Source organism: Psittacula echo (genome assembly GCF_963264785.1).
Source record: "Psittacula echo genome assembly, chromosome: 3".
Classification (NCBI taxonomy): Eukaryota; Metazoa; Chordata; class Aves; order Psittaciformes; family Psittacidae; genus Psittacula; species Psittacula echo.
The window spans coordinates 120263627-120284096 of NC_137736.1; the positions used below are offsets into that span (position 1 = coordinate 120263627).

Consider the following 20470-nt stretch of genomic DNA (forward strand, 5'->3'; position numbering starts at 1 on the left):
TGGATCTCACAAACAGGAGAATCAGTTTCAGTCCTTTCCTCTATCCTGTCACAGGTTTCTTAGCATCACTGATAGTTTGACAAACCTTTCTCACCAGCATCTGCACCACTTACAAGTGAGCCGCTCTTCCAGTGGTCCATCCCCATGGCTCTGTGTCCCCAGCTGGCTGTGCCAGTGTCTGTAGGACCATCTATGGTGTATCATCAGCCAGGGGAGCTGCTCTGAGCTCAAATGACCTGGTTATTTTTAATCCAGGTACTTCCTCTCGCTGGTGAACCATGTGACTGCACACATGCTTGTGCTGGCACAACCATTGAGATGGCACGGGGACAGGAACAAGCACCAGGAGGTGAGGGAAGGCTGCCAAAGCCAAGTTCATCGAGATGTGTCCTCAGTGTTTCTGGTGCAATAATAACAGTTGTTTGTCATGGAGAAACACTAAATCCATGGAAGAAAATAGAAACTTAACAGCTCTATAGGCATAAAGCTGCTTATTATGATTTCTTACGTATTGGTCTGTGTGCTTGAGTAGATGTAGTCCAGTAATTCCTGATTTTGAATCTTTTACTGCCAGCTGTTCATCAAGATAAGCCTCAGTTGGTCAGTTATGGGTGAAGTTTTCATTAGGATTTAAGCTCCTTAGACGCTTCTGAAAATGTTTCCTCCTATCCTGCTGTCTAATCTGCTGTCAGCGTAGCAGAAACCCCATTAATTAAAGACTAAGACCTTTTCTAATCTTCTTTCCAGACTGCAGAAGGCATTTACCATCGCTGTTTATCGGGCTGAGTCCAGCACAGGGCACTGCTGATCATCTGGAGCATCAGCTCCTGCATGCACACAAGTGGGACACACTCAGGCTTCTGCCTGGGAAGGGTGAAATTGTCCCTTAAGAGCAAGGTTATCCCATGTAATCTAACATTCACGCTTCAGCTGTGGGCCAGGGTCAGCTGCTTAGTAAGACTTGTGGTACTGTGTGTGCTCCTAGATTAAAAAAGAAAGGGTTAGCACTGAGAAAGCACCCTACGTGTCATGTCTGTCTGCTCATATGCCATTAATGCACACTGTGTCTGGTGGAAAACTGGAAGGTAACTGAAGCTGATGAGTTGGGTATGCAGTGATGAGTTGGGTATCAAATTGTTGAGCCTGGAGAAGAGAAGGCTGCATGGAGACTTCATAGCAGTCTTCCAATGTCTGAAAGGGGCCTACAAGGATGCTGGGGATGGACTCTTCATCAGGGACTGTAGTGACAGGACAAGGGGTAACAGGTTCAAACTTAAACAGGGGAAGTTTAGATTGGATCTAAGGAAGAAATTCTTTACTGAGAGGGTGGTGAGGCACAGGAATGGGTTGCCCAGGGAAGCTGTGAATGCTCCATCCCTGGCAGTGTTCAAGGCCAGGTTGGACAGAGCCTTGGGTGGCATGGTTTAGTGGGAGATGTCCCTGCCCATGGCAGTGGGGTTGGAACTGGATGATCTTAAGGTCCTTTCCAACCCTAACTATTCTATGATTCTATGATTCTATGATACAGTGATGAGTTGGGTATACTACTCAGTATCCAGATCTAAGTCTTTGTTAACTGGAGGTTAGCAAATGTGATGCCCATGTACAAGAAGGGCCTTGAGGTGAATCTGGGGAGCATACAAGCCTGTCAGCCTGATCTTGGTGCCGGGGAAGGTTATGCAGCAGGTATCTTGAGTGCTGCCATCACACAGCGTGTACAGGACAAGCAGGTGATCAGGCCTAGTCATCATGGGTTTATGAAAGGCAGGTCCTGCTTCACTAACCCAATCTCCTTCTATGTAAAGATGACCGGGTTAGTGGGTGAGGAAAGCACTCTTCCTTTGGTGAAAAGCTGGCTGGATGGCCAGGCCCAAACAGTGATGTTTAACAGAGTTAAATACAGTTGGTGGCTGGTCACAAGTGGTATCCCCAAGGGCACAGTACTGAGGACAATTCTGTTTAATGTCTTTATCAGTGACCTGGACGAGGGGATCCAGGGCACTCTCAGTAAGTTTGCGGATGACACCAAGCTGAGTGGGAGTGTTGATCTGCTGGAGGGTAGGGAGGGATCTGCAGAGGGATCTGGACAGGCTGGATCTATGGGCTGTGGCCGATGGTATCAGGTTCCACAAGGCAAAGTGCCGGGTCCTGCATTTAGGCCACAACAACCCCATGGAATGCTCCAGTCTTGGGGAAGAGTGGCTGGAAACTGCTCATGGAAAAGGACCTGGGGGTGCTGACTGATGGAGCTGAACATGAGCAGCTTGTGCCCACGCAGCCAAGAAGCCAACAGCGTCCTGGCCTGTATCAGCAATAGCGTGGCATCAGGGCCAGGGCAGTGATTGTCTCCCTGTACTGGGCACTGGTGAGGCTGCACCTTGAATCCTGTGTTCAGTTCTGCGCCCCTCACTACAAGAGAGACATTGAGGTGCTGGAGCAGGACCAGAGAAGGGCAATGGAGCTGGTGAAGGGTCTGAGGGTATGTAAGGTGTGTAGATGTGGTGCCTGGGGACATGGTTTAGTGGGGGACTTGGCAGTGTTAGGTTTATGGTTGGACTCTATCTTAAGGATCTTAAGGTTCTTTTCAAACCTAAATGATTCCGTGATTCTAAACGTGTTAGGTGATTGGTAAAGGTTTGTGGGAGCTGGGCTTTCAGGAAGGCCATTGAAACTAATAGAAGTGAGCTAATTAATTAATGTAAGATTGCCATGAAATGAAAGAAACCCTAAGAATACGTACACTATAAAGCTGTATACACTATAGAGACCAACCAGATTCAAATATCAAAAGAGAGTGAACCATCAAAGCCCTGCTGGCACTGGGACTGCTAATCCAGAAGCTGTAGGGTCTGGATGGTCCCAGCCCCATTGTCTCTGCAGGGAAGGACTGCTTCGAAGCCCTCAAGGGCTGCGTGTTGTGGCTTGCTTTCCTCTTGGATGTGCTATCTAGTAGTGCACATCGTGCCATTTAAACATGCCTTCCTCTTTTCTTCCCAGGGAATGGCTTTTACGCTTCAAGAGAGGCTGCAGCTGGGAATTCATGGCCTCCTTCCTCCTTGCTTCTTAAGCCAAAACGTTCAAGTCCTCCGTGTGTTGAGAAACTACGAGAAGCAATCTAACGATCTAGACAGGTATGTCAGGAACATCTTATTGTCCCCCTCCTCCCCCTGTCATTTTCAGTTCTTTAAAGACCCCAGGAAGACCTGAGGATCCTGCTTCAAGACATGCAGGTTTCCCTCAGTGTCACCTTTTTCATACTCTCCAGCAGCAGGAGTGTTTATTCTGGCCTGTCAGCCTTCACTTCACTTCCTGCCATCCCAGTTCCATAGTAGCACTGATACTGCTTTTTTTCTACCACCCCATTGCTGGGGAGCTCTGGTATTAGCCCAGCAATTCGCTATACCTTGGGTAGAAGTGCACACCAAAAAGGTAGTGCCTGCCCCAGAGCACTGGAGGTGGAGTGAACACACGTAGTGCATGTACCTGTTTGCTCATCAATACATTCACTAAAGTACTGGATGAAAGAACAGAAAGAACCTGCCAAGTAGTAGGAAAAGAAGAAATAACCAGAAGCAATGATGCGTATTGACTGATCTCTCTATTCTTAAACTTCCATTGCATCCAGTATTGTTCATCAGAGTTACTGATGGAAGATGATGTTTGACTCCTGTTGTGATAGATGGTAGGGTTTGCATCCATCTGTCTCAGCTGCCATAGATCTGGGACTGATGTGGCAGGGCTCTTCCCCAGCAGATCAATTGCACTGTTTTTTCTGTATCACAAAGGCCTGTGTCCATCTTACAAATCATACATTTTTGGCAGTGAGGGATGCCTTTTTGAAGCCACCCTGCAAGATCGAGTGCTGAACGCAAAAGGCATTTGTCATTTTGTTCATACAAGTTTCTCAGACAGAAAAACATCTGCAATCTCTTTATTTTCCCGAATTTTTCATTTTTCTGGCTGCAATTTGACAAATTCAGTCTAAGCCAGTGAAGCATTTTCAAGAAAGAAGAATCTTCAGAGTAATGTAACTTACTCTGTGTCACCAAGTGGTCATATAAACCTGGTGATGCACGTTTAAGTCTGGATTACACCAAGGGCACAAAGTTGATTTAATGTTTTCCTTTTCTAAATTAACGGGTTTGGGGTTTTTTGATTTTCAGAGATGGATTTTAGCTGCTCCTTAATTAATTATTTAATCCTTTAGTGATGAAATAATTGAGAGTGCAGGATAATGGAGAGAGAGGTTTCGTGGGAATAGTTGAGGAAAGGCAGTGCTTTGAAATGTGCATGTTAACATTTGCATATGTGCATATTTCATCTTCTAGACTGCAGAATAGATGTTTGTAAGAAAGGTGATGTCCCACTCTGTCCCAGGTAGCCCTGAAGTCTGCTTTTGACCTTCTCCATTGCATTTGTTTTTAATGCAAGTTCAGAAGTTCTGAGGTCATGCCTGGGTCTGACTTCCAGCCCAATAGAGCTGTCAGTGAGGATGGTGGAGATGGTCAGGTCCTCTGGGGAGTTTTGCTCGAAGTATCTGTTCATGACATAGCAGTGTGGAGTGTCAGGGCTTGGGAAAGCTAGTCTATAGTGAGTGAGCCAAAAGCCATAAATGCTAACACATCTGTTTTATTTTACTTTTAAGGTATATTATTCTTATGACATTACAAGACAGGAACGAGAAGCTCTTTTACCGAGTGCTGACCTCTGACATCGAGAGATTCATGCCCATCATTTACACCCCAACAGTTGGCCTGGCTTGTCAGCAGTATGGTTTGGCTTTCAGGAGACCACGGTGAGTGAAGGCACTGTTCATACCCCTTTGTTTTAATTCCGTGTGAATGTTTCTTTTCTGTCAACAGTCCATCTTCATATGGGTGGCCTGAAACACCAAAAACTCAGTCCCTCATTAAAAGATGGACCAGCAAGCAGCTCCATGTGTGTACATTTAATGATGAGCTGGGGAGTCGAGAATAGCTCTGCCTTCTTCCTATAAACAGCAAACAGAGTGGTTTTGTTCTCAAACAGTACTGTACAGTTTGTGCAGCTCAGCTTCAAACAGCTCTCTGAACTTATGGCTGCACCCTCCCCATCTGCTGTCTCAGGAGCACTGAGTGCCTTCTGCAGTGCTGGTTTTGGAGTAATTGTTGGGTTTTGGATACGTTTGGGCTGATTTTGGGCTCTTGTATGCACATCCACAAACCACCCCACAAGAATCATTTTCATAGGAGGTGATGCTCCGCACCAGTGCCTTCCTCGCTGTGTGCTGTATACATTCATGCAACATTAAACACTCTGTACTGTGGTTGAAGGCCCTGTTCTGCATAATTCTTTTTAATGATTAATGTTTAAATAAAGCCCTCATTAACATTGTGAAATACATTTTAGTCCTAGCCAGGAAATTCAATAGTAAGGTTCCCTTTTCTTTACAAGCTTTTCATTATTGTGTCCTTGAAATGTACCAGTAGGCAGATAGACAATTTAGCTTTTGGTATAGAAAGATGCAAAGTAAAGTAATTGAATAATACCATTTTAAAAGCATGTCACATCATGATGTTTAACTTCATTTTCAGCTGAGAGTAATATGCTAGTAGGGGAAACTGAGGCAAGTCTTACTAATTGATTCAAGGCACTGTGAGGCAGACCTCAAAGAGGTGTAATCAGATAAGAAATAGCATATTATGGATAAGATTATCTTGGCAAACACACTTGCATCTTGCTTGTCATCAAAATTCCTAGTGAAACCACTGCATTCCTTCATATGAGCTGCTCCTCAGGGTTGCTTTTTGGCTTTTATCTCTCCCAGGTAATTATATTCTGTTCCCTGATACCCAACTTCTGGATCATCTAGTGAAGCCTTGATCATATCCTCTCCTCCTCCTCAGTGTGTATGAGGAAACCAGAGAAGGAATTGTTCTTTGTACAGAGGGAGGACTCTTATTTCTGGGCAGGAGTAGAAGGTAGCAGAGAGAAGGAAGCCCAGACTCTGTGAACATGGTCAGGCAGGGAAGAGCACAGTGTTGGTTCCCAGCTAGCCAACATTCACAGCAGCAATTCCTGCTGCACAGCCACTGTGTGTTTGCCTTCAGTCTACCTTCACCTTGCAAGAAGTTAAAACAATATTTGGGAGCTTTGTTTCTTTTGTTTTCCATCCCTGATGTTATCGTCAGCAAGGTTTCTTTATACTGGAAGGGTATCTTTATACTGGACTCTCTCTGCAGTTGTTGGAGAATTCCCTTTCCTGTAATTCACTTCTATCTCATGTTTTAAGCCCACAGTACTTTAGCAACGTGGTAAGAGCATCTGCTCTCATGGTCTGACAGTTTTGCTGCTGAGCTTGGGCTCAGAGCTGTTCTGGATTCCAGCCTCTGGCTTCCGTAGCAAAGGGCAAACTATCATGCTCTCAGTACACAGAACTTCCTATGGCAGGGAGTTTGTTTCCCTCAAGATGCAGAATGAATTTCAGCTTACCCTCAGATTTGGTTTGCTGCAGCAATTACCTTCTTATCTAAGCTGTCACGTTTAATGCTGTTGATCAGGCAGGAGAGATGAGATACCTCACTTTTAAAACACCACGTGGTGCTCCAACATGGATGGATGTGCACATACAGCATAGTTCATGGTGAGGAGGGAAGTCTGCAGAATAATCTATAGCCTTTCTGTGGCCACAGCAGCAGCAATTAGTGACCTGTGGACACAATACATTTTTCCCTGCATTGAGATCTTTCTCAGCCCCATTAGTGCTTGGCTTCACGTTTGAAGGTTGAGCCTGGAAAGACTAAAGCACAAATAACTTGCTTACACAGCAACTCTTGTACGAGAGCATCTGAAAATAGTCCTATGAGGTCCAGCAGGGCTTCTCTCATCAGAATATGTTTATCAATGTTCACATGGCTGCAGATTTTGTTTGCCAGACACTGCTGTTATAACTGCAGAGCTCAATGCCTCTATTACCTTTCCTGGTCTCTGTATACAAACTCTTATGGTGGACCTTTTACCTGCACTTAATGAGCATCATGGGGGTCCTTATGCAGCACAGGACTGCACATGGGCAATGCTGTTTAAAAGGTATTTTTCAAGCTGGAGAATATCTTAATTGCGACAATATCTTTGGAAAGAGACTTTACTTTTTCACAAAGAAAAAGCAGAGAGGGACCTTATCTCAGGGCATGGAATCAGGGTTTCATTTCTTCTGCGATAGTGAGGGATAGTTTATTACAGTGGCATAAAAGCACAGTCTCTCGAGACACTGTGTTATTCATGAGCACACTGATATTTGAAAGTATAAAGTTGTCAGCTGCTCCTCAAAAGTCTTTGGCATGCCCAGAGAGCAGGACTGGTGTATATCAATGCTGGAGGAAAGCTATGGGGTCATAAAACACTTGCTCAAGTTCACTCTTCTTTTCCTAGAGGTATAAATATCCTTGAGGACAGTTGCGAAACAACGTGGAACGTGTTGGGGTGAAGCTGGACCTGGAGGATGAAAGCTAACAGGATGCAGATGGTGCGAAAATGGCCTGGCAGGATAAAGATCTGTGTCTCTGATGACAAATGAGCAATGAAGCAGCAGTCAGTCTGCAGAATTGTCTTGTCAACAGATCTGGCTCCACTGAGGCGCTTTTATTAATGGTGTTGCACAGTCTGAGCCATAGGAGAAACAGTTTTGTGTCATTTCTAGACACTTTAAACCCAAACCAAATGGGAATTAGAACAGAGGTGTGAATCCGGTAGACTTGTCCTTAACCACAGAGTTGTCTGCACTCTCTCTTCTGTAAAACAGTGGAGACCAAAAGTGAGTGGGAAGATTGGGTTTTGGATCATTGTCCTGAAAACTCTGCTTTGAAACAGTTTTAAGCAGTCTCTACTTCCTGTAAAAACTCCAGTTGTCTTAAAATCTCTTGTTGCCACCAGCCTGGTTCAGCTTTCTTCCAGAAGCAGCTGAAAGCAGTGTCAGAGAAGATGAATGTGTTTAATGATCTGTGTATACCTAACATCATCTCAAGGAGATCAGGCTTGTACCAGACTGAAGGAGGGATCTGTGGAAAGGATCATGGAGACAGTGCATAGTCAGGAAGCCCTGAAGAGATTGGCAGGAGATATAAGTGGGAGACAGTCTTTGGTATGGGACGGGGTTATGGAATAAGGAGGAGAAGACCAGTGTTGGAGTAGATGGAGAGGAAGGAGTTAGTGCAGGGGGAGCCCAGGGCTGCCAAGAACAGCTCAGCTTATCTGGAAACCTCTACTGAGGGTTCAAGTAGCTCAAGGGTTTCCACTGTTCCCTCTGTGCTGACCCCACCTTTTCCAGGCAAGTCTTTTCAGCTTGCTCTACCTCATCCTTGTCCCTTCTCTGTTCCCACTTCAGTTAAGCACTTCTCAAAATGGGGAGAGGAGCACAGATTGGCTTCTGAGCATCCAGAGAGATCTGGTGTATCTGCTAGGATCTGAGGTACCATGAAGCCTGGGAATAGGATGGACACTGTTGGTGGTGTGAGGCTGTTCCACAGTCATTACATTGTGATGAGAGTGAAAAAGAACTTAGATCCATTTTTCATTAGAATAACAATTGGTGCTACTCCTTCCATATCTCCAGTCTGCTTTTTCTGCCTCCCTTACTCATCCTGAATAAAATATATGTGCAGTGGCTCTAACAACCAAGAGGAACTTTCATGGCCATGCAGTAAAAACTCAGGCCCACTGAAGTTAACAGCAAAGTCTTATATTAATTTATGAAGGTCAGGCTTTCCTCTGCTGTCAGAGGTGATTTAGCTTTAAGTCTGTTGAAATTCCCTGATTTACCAAGAGAAATTTCAAAGGAAGAAGCTCAAAGGAAGAGGTGGAGTTGGCCAAAAGAAAGAGGTTGACCTGGTCAAGGAAATTCAACAGAATGTGTTTGCCTTTAATCTGGCATAAATCTGTGCTGCTGCCCCAAGGAACAACCCCACCTTAAACAAAAAATGCCAAAGACAGGGAGGAGGGAGGAGAATTATTTAGAATAATGAATACCAGGATGTAAATTGGAGACACCAATATCCATTGAGCTGTGGGACAGCCTCCCATGGGCTGTGCATCATGACCTGGGGACACTTTTTATGAGGAGCAGTCCTCTTTTTTAACTGCTTGGTTTATGGAATGTTTATATTAATCATGGAATCCCAGACTGGTTTGGATTGGAAGGGACCTTGAAGCTCATCCAGTTCCAACCCCCTGCCACAGGCAGGGACACCTTCCACTAGAGCAGGTTGCTCCAAGCCCCATCCAACCTGGCCTTGAACACTGCCAGGGATGGGGCAGCCACAGCTTCTCTGGGCACCCTGTGCCAGCGCCTCAGCACCCTCATTGTAAAACAATTCTTCCTTATATCTAGTCTGAGTCACCCTTGTTTAAGTTTAAACCCGTCACCCCTTGTCCTATTGCTACAGTCCCTGATGAAGAGTCCCTCTCCAGCATCCTTATAGGCCCCCTTCAGATACTGGAAGGCTGCTATGAGGTCTCCACGCAGCTTCTCTTCTTCAGGCTGAAAAGCCCCAACTTTGTCAGCCTGTCTTAGTATGGGATGTGCTCCATCCCCTCATCATCCTCGTGGTCCTCATTAATAAATTATATTTTTAAATTATATAATTTATACTGAATTTCTATGCTGCTGCAAGCTGAGTGTGAGATACAGTCTCCTGTTGCTGTGTCAGAGCTTGCAAGCTGGCTCCCTTATCCTCTAAGAACAGGGCATCCAGGAGAAGAGGAAGCAAGAGGCCAGCATAAAGACATGTTTTGCATTTGCCAAAGACTTCCCCAGCAGGTCTGGGCAGAGTGAGGCCTTCTGTTCTTTGATACTGCAATTCTTACCTTCCTTGGGTTTTGCTGTGTTTGGGGTTTTGTTTCTAGAGAGCTCTGTGTGCAGATGAAACACCATTCAAAGATACGACAAAGCAAGCCACCCGTATCTTCGGTACCTGATTATGGACTGTAAAAGCTGCTGGTGCTTTCTCTATTTGCTGCAATTGATGGCGGAAGTTAAAATTCATGAGGTGGATTCACTAAGACAGGGTAATGCCAGGTTAGACTGAATTCATCTGAAAGCTGATTGCTCTGATACTGTCAAGGTAATGTTTGTTTTCCTTGTCCAACTTTGTCCCAGGTCTGTGTTCATTCTCGGGGCTCCTTGCAGTGCGCTTTAAAAGTAAGGGTGTGGGTCTTGGAAGGATTTGCTCAGTGCAGGAAGGAAATAAAATCAGGGTAGGACTTGATTTAACTTCCGAGAGATTTCTGATCCCAGCTTAACCTCTGTGCTATCAAGGAAAACAGAATACGTGATGTGCTTAGCAGTGAAAACTGATAAGGGCTCCTTGGTCAGCATCACTGAGCAACAGCACTGATTGCCCATCTCAACACAGATGTTTCTCTTTGCAGCCCTGTAATCTTCCAGTTGCTGCGATACAGCTAGGATCAAACATACAGGCAGGTTTAGGATGAGCCTCCAAAAAGGCAGAGAAGAATCAGTGCTGAGTTGGGTTTTTCTCCACTTAAAGCTGATTTTGAATGGAGGGCTTCACGCTCCTTCAGTGTGATGAGTTTAAGTACAGCAAAGGATACTGGATTTGAGGAGTGCCCCCCCTTGCTGGTTGGTGGAATCACTGGGTGGTGAGATATTATATCCTGAGAATTCAGCAGGGACAAGCACCTCAAGACAAGCCAAGGGCAATGTGGGCCTGTTTGCCTCCTCCCTTAATCCTAAACTGTGAGTAGCAGAGATTCACTGGGGACCTGCTACCAACTCTCTGCATTTTCACATTGCTGCATGATGACCAATAACAGCAGTTACTGAGCTGCTGTTTCTCCATCAGTTCCCCCCGGAGAGGAAGGATGGACTATTCTTTAGGCTGTTTCCTGACTACCAGAGCAAATAAATCCAGGACTCCTCCTGTTTTCTGCCCACTGTCCCCTAACACTTCACATTTGTGATGCCTTCTGCATCCATTTCATCCCTTCTCCATATCCACCCGAGCTCCACCAAAGCCACTCACACTGCTTCCCTCACCTCTTCTTTAGGGAGCAACAGGCACAGGTTTGGGCTGTGCTGTCCCTGATGGTTTCCAGATCCTGTCCCATAACCATTCCCTTTTTTCACTTGGTTTCCTCTACACTCAGCTTTTCTCTCATTTCTCTGCCTTCTGCTTGTTCCTGCAGCCCAGAGGGGCTTTAAGGCTTTGCTAGGGCTCAGTAGGAGCCCAGTGTGAAGCAGCACATGTTGTGTCTGGCTGCAAGCTGTTTCTGGCCAACTGTCAGAATAATTGTGAGAGGAAGGTCTGTGTTTCCCTCCCCAGAGCGGTGGGGACCTGAACCCCATTATCTTTTCCCTTTATCTCAGCAGTGATTTCCACAATAGGGTGTAGGAACAAAGGTCTTGGAGACCTTTGCCTTTCTGATAGAATTGCTTGAAGTGAGCTAGCAGGTAAGGGAGGACACAGAGTGATTGAAAAGCTCCCTTTTCCTGGAAAAAAAAACAGCTAAAAATAGTGCTGGGTGTTAATAACTTGGCAGACTTGAAGCTGGATCCAAAAGCTTTGCTTTGGGCTCTGATCTGGACCTTCCTGCTGTGGCAGGGGCTGGCCGGTGCCTAAGAACTGGGAGGGCTGAGCTTGCACTGAAGCCTGTATGCACTGCTCTCTGCATTTGGGAGTAATCCCTCATCTGTGCTCATTCAGATCTCTCCATTCCTGATATTTGACGGTTTCCTACAGCTTAGCTGCTTGCCATAGAATCATAGAATAGTCATAGAATTACTGAATAGTTAGGGTTGGAAAGGACCTTAAGATCATCCAGTTCCAACCCCCTGCCACGCCAGGGACACCTCACACTAAACCATGTCACCCAAGACTCTGTCCAGCCTGGCCTTGAACACTGCCAGGGATGGAGCATTCACAGCTTCCTTGGGCAACCCATTCCAGTGCTTCACCACCCTCACAGTAATGAACTTCTTCCTTATCTTACCTGAACTTCCCCTGTTTAAGTTTGAACCCATCCCTTAGGATCATTTGGTGGGTTAGTGTGGATGGTGAATCTTTCATTACTGTACCTGGGAGCCTGCATCTTCTGGCTCCCACAGTGAATTGTAGTTTTCCTGTCTAAAATGGGTGATGACAGCTTTAAGGACATTTATAATATTAATGCAATCATTCACTTTGCAGGTCATATGAAATTAAACCCTACTTAAATTGTAGGGTATTGCCTCATAGATCTCTGTATAGCTTTATTTATTAATTAATATTTGATTGTGCTTGGTTTCGATTGTTTTCTCATCAGTACCTCAGGGCATCCTACAATGTACCATGAAAATTATCCAAAGCAACACAAAGTTCTTGGGTTTTATTGCAAACAAATCTTCAGGAATAGCTGATGAATCACCCCAGAGATTTTATCCAATGTAATGATTACTTGTACTGCCTTCAGACGCATCAGCGCATGTTAGCACATCCTTTCTCTCCAAATCCTGTAGCCCACAGGCATTTATAATCTGGAGCTCCCTTGAAGAGCCAAGCAATTGCAAAGTTGACTTTGTTATCCTGAAGCCTCTTGTCCTGTTCTGGCAGAACCCTGAACCCAAAACCTCGACAATAGGGGTACAGCTGGTGGGGATGGCTCCAGAGGCTCATGTTGCTCAACTGTCAACTTTGTGTGTAAGTCCTGAAAGTGTAAATAAATAAAGCCAAATGTAGGGCTTCATTCTAACCACATTTTACTGCATCTCCAGCGCAGACTGGCCTTTAATCCAGAGTGGCTCCTCCACCCTGTTCTTCTGGCACAGCAGTGACAGTTTGCTGTGGTTAGCATGCAGTGAAAGCCAACCCATTCAGCTCATCACTGCTTCATGCATGTCCCGCTTGCAGCCTTGGACAGCCAAAACACCTTGGGGTTGGAGCATGTTTCAGCCGAACTCCAGAGCACAGAGCAGCGTGCAGCAGCATCCTTCTGCAGTGACCAGCCAGCTTGTCTTGCTTTCCTGAGCATAAAGGTGAACTTCAACACTGCTCTGAGACAGTCTTGCTCAAAGTTTCCAAGAGCATCAAGCCCTTAAGGAAGGCAATGGCTGTGACTGCAGCAGTTGGTCAGTTTGTGCCGTGCCTGTCAGAGCCCTTTCCTCGTATCTCAGTGAAGGTTTCTCACTGCTGTCTCACAATATTTTGGCTGTTCAAAGTCAGGTTTGGATGTTGGCAAAGATCTGCCTTATCTCTTTTGTTTGTTGCTTTTTGAAGCACTGGCTTCCCATGGACTTCCTACCCCTTTCAAGGGAAATCCAGGCCCTATTCAGTCAAAACACTAAAGGACTCTCATGTGGGCAGGATTTCATCACCTTCTGGTTGTGAGTGGAGACGTTTAGCCTTAGTCCTGAATGCTTTTGTTCTGAGAATGAGCCTTTCCTATCCAGATGAAAACATTGAACCACGATGCCTGCCTGTTTGATGGCAATATTGCGTATTCATTGCCCTAATGCTAGCTCACCCAATAGTCTTTCCTCGCTTGTGGAGCAAGTTCCCCTCCTAGCACCCAGACTAGAAGTTTCTTTCCACTAGGACTGGAAAGAAAATGAGACCAAAGCCTCAGTTTTGTGGCCATATTCATGATTTAGTCTTGTAATTCATCACATACTGGTACAGCAGCACACACACAAGGAGCTGGACTTCTTGCAAGCACCCTTTCTTGCACTGGATGACAAGCAGTGTGTAAATATCTGGAGGAACAGGGTCCTTAGCTACTGTTTAAATCTGCATCCCTTCATCAGTCTCTCTTTTCAGGAACAAGTCATTATATAGGGCAAAGACTGGTAGCACATTGAAGAAGATACCACTGGTGTTTCTTTTCTGAGATCCAGTAAACAAGATTGATGGACTGAGCATTGTGCAGTTCAGCAACATGCAACTTGCAGTTCAGTTTCTTGTGTTCTTCGTGCTCAGTACGAAACCCTGAGCAAGCTTAACCATTGCGGTGTCTGTAAATACTGGATAATGCTGTGCAAATACATTCCTGCCTTATGGAGGAAGTATATTTGTCTTCAGAGAGTAGTCCTTTGGGAGGAATGAAGGAGGAGGAGAAGGATAAAGCTGCAATAGTTGAGTGGAGTTTTTCTGTGGTTTTCAACTGGGGTCAGATTAGTTTTTGAGACCCTTCTAATGGTGTCTCTTTGCCTCCATAGGGATGTAGATATACAAATATGGTCCTATCTCAGATAGTAAGGGAAATTAATGTGAAGCAAAGAGCGATGTCCTTTTGCTTCATGCTCATGTATGTAGCAGTGATTCAGCACCATCATCTGTTCTGCTCTTCTGTGGCTTTTGACCAGTGTAAAGCTGGTGGATATAATTGCTGACTGTTAGTCATACGTGGTAAATGTAAAGAGGCCATTCATTGTATAGATATAAACAGGTAACTGGAGTCCATAACAACAGGCCAAGGCTGTAAGAGGAGCACAGCACTGGCCAAAGAGGTGTTACATGGAGCTTGATAAAGCAAAGCAATTGATTCCATTTAACTGCATTGGATTTCTGTTTGATTGCATGTCAGAGGCAGCAGTAGGCTAGGAAAGTGGAGCAAGAGCACACCAGGAGGGCTGCAAACACAGCCACAAAAGCACTGGTCGTTCCCAAGGAAAAGCTATTAGGGGAGACCTTAGGGATAGAAGGGAAGCGAGGAGAGATTTGGAGCTGTGAGGAAAGAACTTGCAGGGTACTTTTCACTCCCCTCTGTGTTTTGGGAGATGCATTTGTGCATTCTATGTAAATAAACATCAGTGCTCTAGAGATAGCACTGCTGGCTCCATCGTACACTGTTCCTTCTGATGGGAAACAGCTCACAAGGCCGCATTGCTAACCAGGAAGATCAGAAAGGGGAACACTGCTTTGCCTTTTGGAAGAAGTAACAGCTTTATTGAATGAAAGCATTAAAGAATATTTTTGTTTCCTAATACCTGAGACATGTTAAAATTCATTCGTTCCCCAGTGTCTAAAATGAATGTTATTCTAAAAGCCATCACCAGTATCTGGCACAGCTTCCTCCAGGCATCTGGAGATATGTGCCCTGTCTCCCTTGTCCCTGAACTCTTCCTAAAATGAGCCTTGTAGTTCTGTTACTGTCTTCATTGTGAGTCTTTCAAGTGCCATCAGGATGGCCGAGATCTATCCAGTACTGAGCAGCACCACAGCAGGATTATTCCCGTGGCTCATGTGGTACACTGTGTAGCTTTCCTGGAGTACTTCTATGAACTCAGCCAGGACAAAAACAGAAAGGAAAAGATAAGAGCAGAAGGGAAGAATAATACAGTCATGAGAATCCCTACCCTCAACCTGGTGGTCACGCTTCTTTTGATGCAGCCCAGGACACAGTTGGTTTCTGGGCTTAAGTGCACACGGATGGCTCATGTTGAGCTTCTTATCAGTCAATACCCTCAAGTCCTCCTGCTCAAGGCTACTCTGAATCCAGTGTCTGCTCAGCCTGTGTTTGTGCTTAGGATTGCCCCAACCCAGGTGTAGGACCTTGCACTTGGCCTTGTTGAACCTCATGAGGCTGACATTGGCCATCTCTGAAGCGTATCAAGGTCCTTCTGGATCCCATCCCTTCCCTCCAGTGTGTCAACCGCACCACAGCTTGTTGCCATCAGCCAACTTGCTGAGGGTGCATCAGTCCCACTGTCCATGTTGCTGACAAAGATGTTAAACAGCACTAGTCCCAATACCAATCCTTGAGGAACATCATTCATCACTGGATGTCAGCAAGGTGGAGAGAGAAATACTGCTTCAGTGACAGATTAAGAAGCTGTAACCTTCCTGTAAGTTCCCTGCAACCTTATAGTGTGCCCAGTGGCACAATAACATCAAGTCTGGCGTTCACCTTAACTAAAGGCAGCTGTAGGGAAACCTGTGATGTTAATGGACTGAATAGGAGATTGCAGCCCTGAAACCCTAATGAATGCAGGTTGGAGCACTCCCTGCTCTGAGGGGTAACAGCTCTCTGAAGGTTACTATTTAGCCAGAAGCAGCAGTACAGCATGTATGTTCTGGCTTGACATTGCTGGGGCAGTTAAGTTTCACTCAGCTCTATTGCTTGTGTTTTTGCCTCATGCACGTGTGTTTGGTTTCCAGATAACTGTGTGTGTAGCTGCTTCTCTGAGAGGGAATAAAGCTATACAGTGACTAAACCCATGTAGAATGGCAGGTCCCTGGGCACAGGTGAGTTTTGTGTTGTGGAAAACCAGGTTGTGTGCTTGCCCCACACAGTGCCCATGTTACGTGACTTGATCAAAATGACTTATCTTCTTAGGGGGTTATTTTAATTGAATCATTTTTATTGAGTCTCAATGGGATTAAAGGAGAACTGCCTCCTTGTCTTTTTGCTTCTCTGAAGCAATTTATCAACTGCAATCCCAACAGAGACGGAGGAGGCATGATGATAAAGGCAGAATCTGTTGCATAGATTGCATTCGTTATTCAGAATGTTTAGGCTGCATCTTTTCCTCAGGAAAAAAACACCAAGTTAATTCATTTTATTGCCACTTGAATGTTTCTCATTTACTACTGGTCCACATAGACCAGCCTGTCCCTCTCAGTATTCAGAGTTCTACCTTGCTGTTCTCAAAGGCACAAATAAGCTTTTCCTCTTATTACCTCTTCTATAATCTGGGTTACTTTGAGAGAAACCTGGCTGCATTTTCTTCCATGTTCAGTCATCAGCAAACCTTTGCTGAGTTCAGTTTGTGGGGCTTTCCCCAGATGGATCACTGTTTCTGCCCCTGAAGGCTTCCCTGCCAAAGCTGGTGGTATCATTAGAATCATAGAATCATAGAATGGTTTGGGTTGGAAAGGACCTTAAGATCGTCCAGTTCTCATCCCCTGCCATGGGCAGGGACACCTCACACTAAACCATGTCACCCAAGGCTCTGTCCAACCTGGCCTTGAACACTGCCAAGGATGGAGCATTCACAACCTCCCTGGGCAACCCATTCCAGTGCCTCACCACCCTCACAGTAAAGAATTTCTTCCTCAGATCCAATCTAAACTTCCCCTGTTTAAGTTTGAACCCGTTACCCCTTGTCCTGTCACTACAGTCCCTAATGAAGAGTCCATCCCCAGCATCCTTATAGGCCCCCTTCAGATACTGGAAGGCTGCTCTGAGGTCTCCACACAGCCTTCTCTTCTCCAAGCTGAACAGCCCCAACTTTCTCAGCCTGTCTCCATACAGGAGGTGCTCCAGTCCCCTGATCATCCTCGTGGCCCTCCTCTGGACTTGTTCCAACAGTTCCATGTCCTTTTTATGTTGAGGACACCAGAACTTAGTGTGTCTGTTAGTCTAAATTAATCCATCTGATTTGCCCTGGAGTAAATAGCAATTGTTCACCTGAATTGCTCCATGACTGTGATTGCTGACAGTGGTTATATGCAGCTAGGAGCAGGGATCTGCTCAGTGGCATAGCCTGAAGGAAGAGTGAAGGTCTTGTGCTTCTTCCAGCCCCAGGACCACTGGTGGACAGAGCAGTGGGTTTCAGCTTCTACTGTGAGCACTGGATGTCTTTCAAAGGTTAAACAGCTGTTGGACACCCTTCAGCACTGGAGAGATGGGAGAGCATGACACACACAGCTACACACTTTAATAGGTGTCTTTATTATGTATGGAAACTTCATAACGTGAAGTATCTGCAGTGATGTTACTAATTTATGCTTTTAATTCCCAGTTAGTAACTCCTTTCTAAATGTAGATGGCAGCAGCCCAGTACCCCTTTTTTATGCAGATTGACATCTGTGAATACAGCCTTTGAGATAGGCCATGTGTATATGATTAGTTTGTTGATTACTGGGCACGGTTTTAAAGAATTATGCTGAATAAATGGACCATTACTTTCTTTTCTTTGCATTTCTGATCTTTCTGTGTGACTGTGATTTGATCACGGTTGAAGTCAGCACTTTCATTTCTCTTCTTTTCAAAGTAAAGGGCTTTTTCAGTAGGGATCCCACAGTTGACTGTGGGAAGATATCTGCCTCCTGGAAGAGTCATGTGAGAGAAGTCCTTGCCAGAGAGAGTAACCCAATTATGTTTGATTATTCATCACTCGTATGGACTTACAATGGAGATTGTTTTCAAGCTTTTTCTACCTAATATTTCACACTAGAACCCCAAACCATGACCGGATCTGAACTTCCTAGTGCTGAGCACTAGTAGAGGGATGTAAGCAACAAAGATGCATTTCTCTGTTGTTCCAGCTGATAAAAATAACCAGCACAGCTCCTGCTTTGGTGAGCAGATAAGAAGGCAAGGAAAATGGGTGCCTTCTCTTGCCAAGAGGAGCTCTTGAGTTAGAGCCCTTGATTTGTGCTGATAAGAGAGAGCTGTGAGCAATACAAGTGATTTCCCCTGGGACAGATGTGGAGGAGGTTGTTCCTTTGGGGTTAGTGCTGCATAAAAGGAGCTTCAAAAAACTCTGAAAGAGCAAGAGATGAATTAATGTGAATAACATTGTCCTGGGTATTGGAAGAATCTCTGCTAAGGGTATCAGTTTTGGTAATAGAAGCAAAGAAGATTAAAACAAGCCACGAGTCTAAAACATGTTTCAAGTATGCTGGCTCCCAGTTCCTCATTTTATGCAAAAGAAGGCATTTTTGTTTAAACCTTGAAGACCTTTGTGTTGTGCAATCAGGTATGCTATTGTTTGTGTAAGTGCTTCACATTGAGGTTTCATCCAAGCATTTAATTTTCTCTTTCATTTTGCATAAGTTTTGGTGGTTTTCCTGTGGTGAATGCAAGTGTTGAAAACTGAGGTTAGATATTCAAGAGAAAAACAGTGTTGCAAGGGCAGGTTTGGCTTGGGTCAAAGCAAATGCTATGGCAAATACTGATCCAGTCAGAGCTCTGTTGGCTAGAGAAGAGGCTCAAAATGTCTAGCTCTGTAGCAGCCATCCCCATCACCGACACTGGTAACTGGGTGAGAAGGATCATACTTTCACTGTTTGAATGGCCAACAATAAACTCCCCAGGAAAGAATATTTAACAAGGCTTCTGTAAAACCCTCAGCCACCCCTGCATTTAACAGGATTATTTTAACTAGAAACTTCTTCCGCGCTAAGGCAGAGTTTGCCTCCCAAAGCAAAGATCACAGAGTGGTTTGGGTTGGAAGGGACCTTAAAGCTCATCCAGTTCCAGCCCCCTGCCATGGGCAGGGACACCTTCCACTAGAGCAGGTTGCTCCAAGCCCGATCCGTTGTGGCCTTGAACAGTTCCAGCCTTCTCTTCTGCAGGCTGAACAAGGCCAGCTCTCTCAGCCTGTCTCCATAGTAGAGATGCTCCAGCCCTCGCAGCATCGAGATGTTTCACAAGGCTGAAATGTGCCACACTGGTGGCTGTTGAGTGAAGATGCTATTAAGGACCTTGAGCCTTTGGGTTTTGAAATAAGAATTGTTATTAGCAGTTCATTGAGGCCTCATTTTCATGTCAGTGAATTGCTGGGTTTGTGCTCAGCAGTTCATTTCCCTCAATTTTCAGGTTTCACCTGTTTTATTTGATCTTGAAGTTATTAACTTTATTACAAGGCTCATTTTTCTTTTCTTTTCCTTCCTTTCTTAGGGGTTTGTTTATCACCATCCATGACAAAGGCCACATTGCAACAATGCTAGACTCTTGGCCTGAAGAAAACGTTAAGGTATGTGGCACATCTTCTGTGGACTGGGAAATTGCAGGGAGTTGGGTGCAAAATGGGATAATGATTGGAACTGCTTGGCGTTATTTACAGAATTGCCTATTTAAAAGGACACATGAAGAGCTACTTCCTTCCTCAGAGAGTTTCCAAGCTGGACTCAGTTCAGGTTCAGTTTCCGTTCCAGGTTGGACCACAGAGACTCTGTCATGTGTGTATATGGTCAAGATCAACTTTATCGGAATCAACAGGACTTTGGCCATTAAAGACTGTGCGTGATAATGAACTTGTGCAGAGTAGGGGTCCTAGTGAAGAAATAAGATATGTCTGCTGAAGAACGCATGTAGCAAAGATACATCTTTACGGTGTCTCTGTAACTGACTTGCTTGTAGGACTCCTTCCCAATCCAGTGAGTCATGCAGCATCCAGTACACTGGCAACTCTGCAAATAATATTTGATATCCAGCAGCTGAACACCCCACCCAACAAGTGATCTTTAGTGTTTTTCACTAGAGCTCGAGGCTTGGCAAGTCCCTGGCATGAAATACAGTCGATATTTAAGACAGGTCTTGCCAGTCGCCTCCTTCCCTCAGTCTGAAAGTACGTGTGGCTGGGAATTTCCCTGGCTATTGGCAGATTTGGTCCCCTATCAGCTGTTTCTTCCAAGAACAAAGGGTTGGCAGCTGAGAAACCCTTGCAAGCATTTTCCATTTCTCAGGGACAAAAAAAGAGGAATTTGACGTGTTTCCAGAAAAAGTAATCATATTCCTAAAACCTTGTCTTTGGAACTGTGGAGAACAGATG

The 20470-nt window shown here is 45.1% G+C and overlaps 1 protein-coding gene across 1 annotated transcript in view; it reads left to right on the forward strand.

The window, feature by feature from the left end:
- ME3 (malic enzyme 3) overlaps positions 1-20470 on the forward strand; it is a gene marked incomplete at both ends in the record, with an annotated part of 115481 nt that overhangs the window by 61037 nt on the left and 33974 nt on the right. The window contains 3 exons of the mRNA XM_080612943.1: positions 2998-3131; positions 4646-4795; positions 19597-19672. Of these exons, the coding sequence (XP_080469069.1) occupies positions 2998-3131; positions 4646-4795; positions 19597-19672 (360 nt within the window). The remainder of the gene's footprint in view (positions 1-2997; positions 3132-4645; positions 4796-19596; positions 19673-20470) is intronic.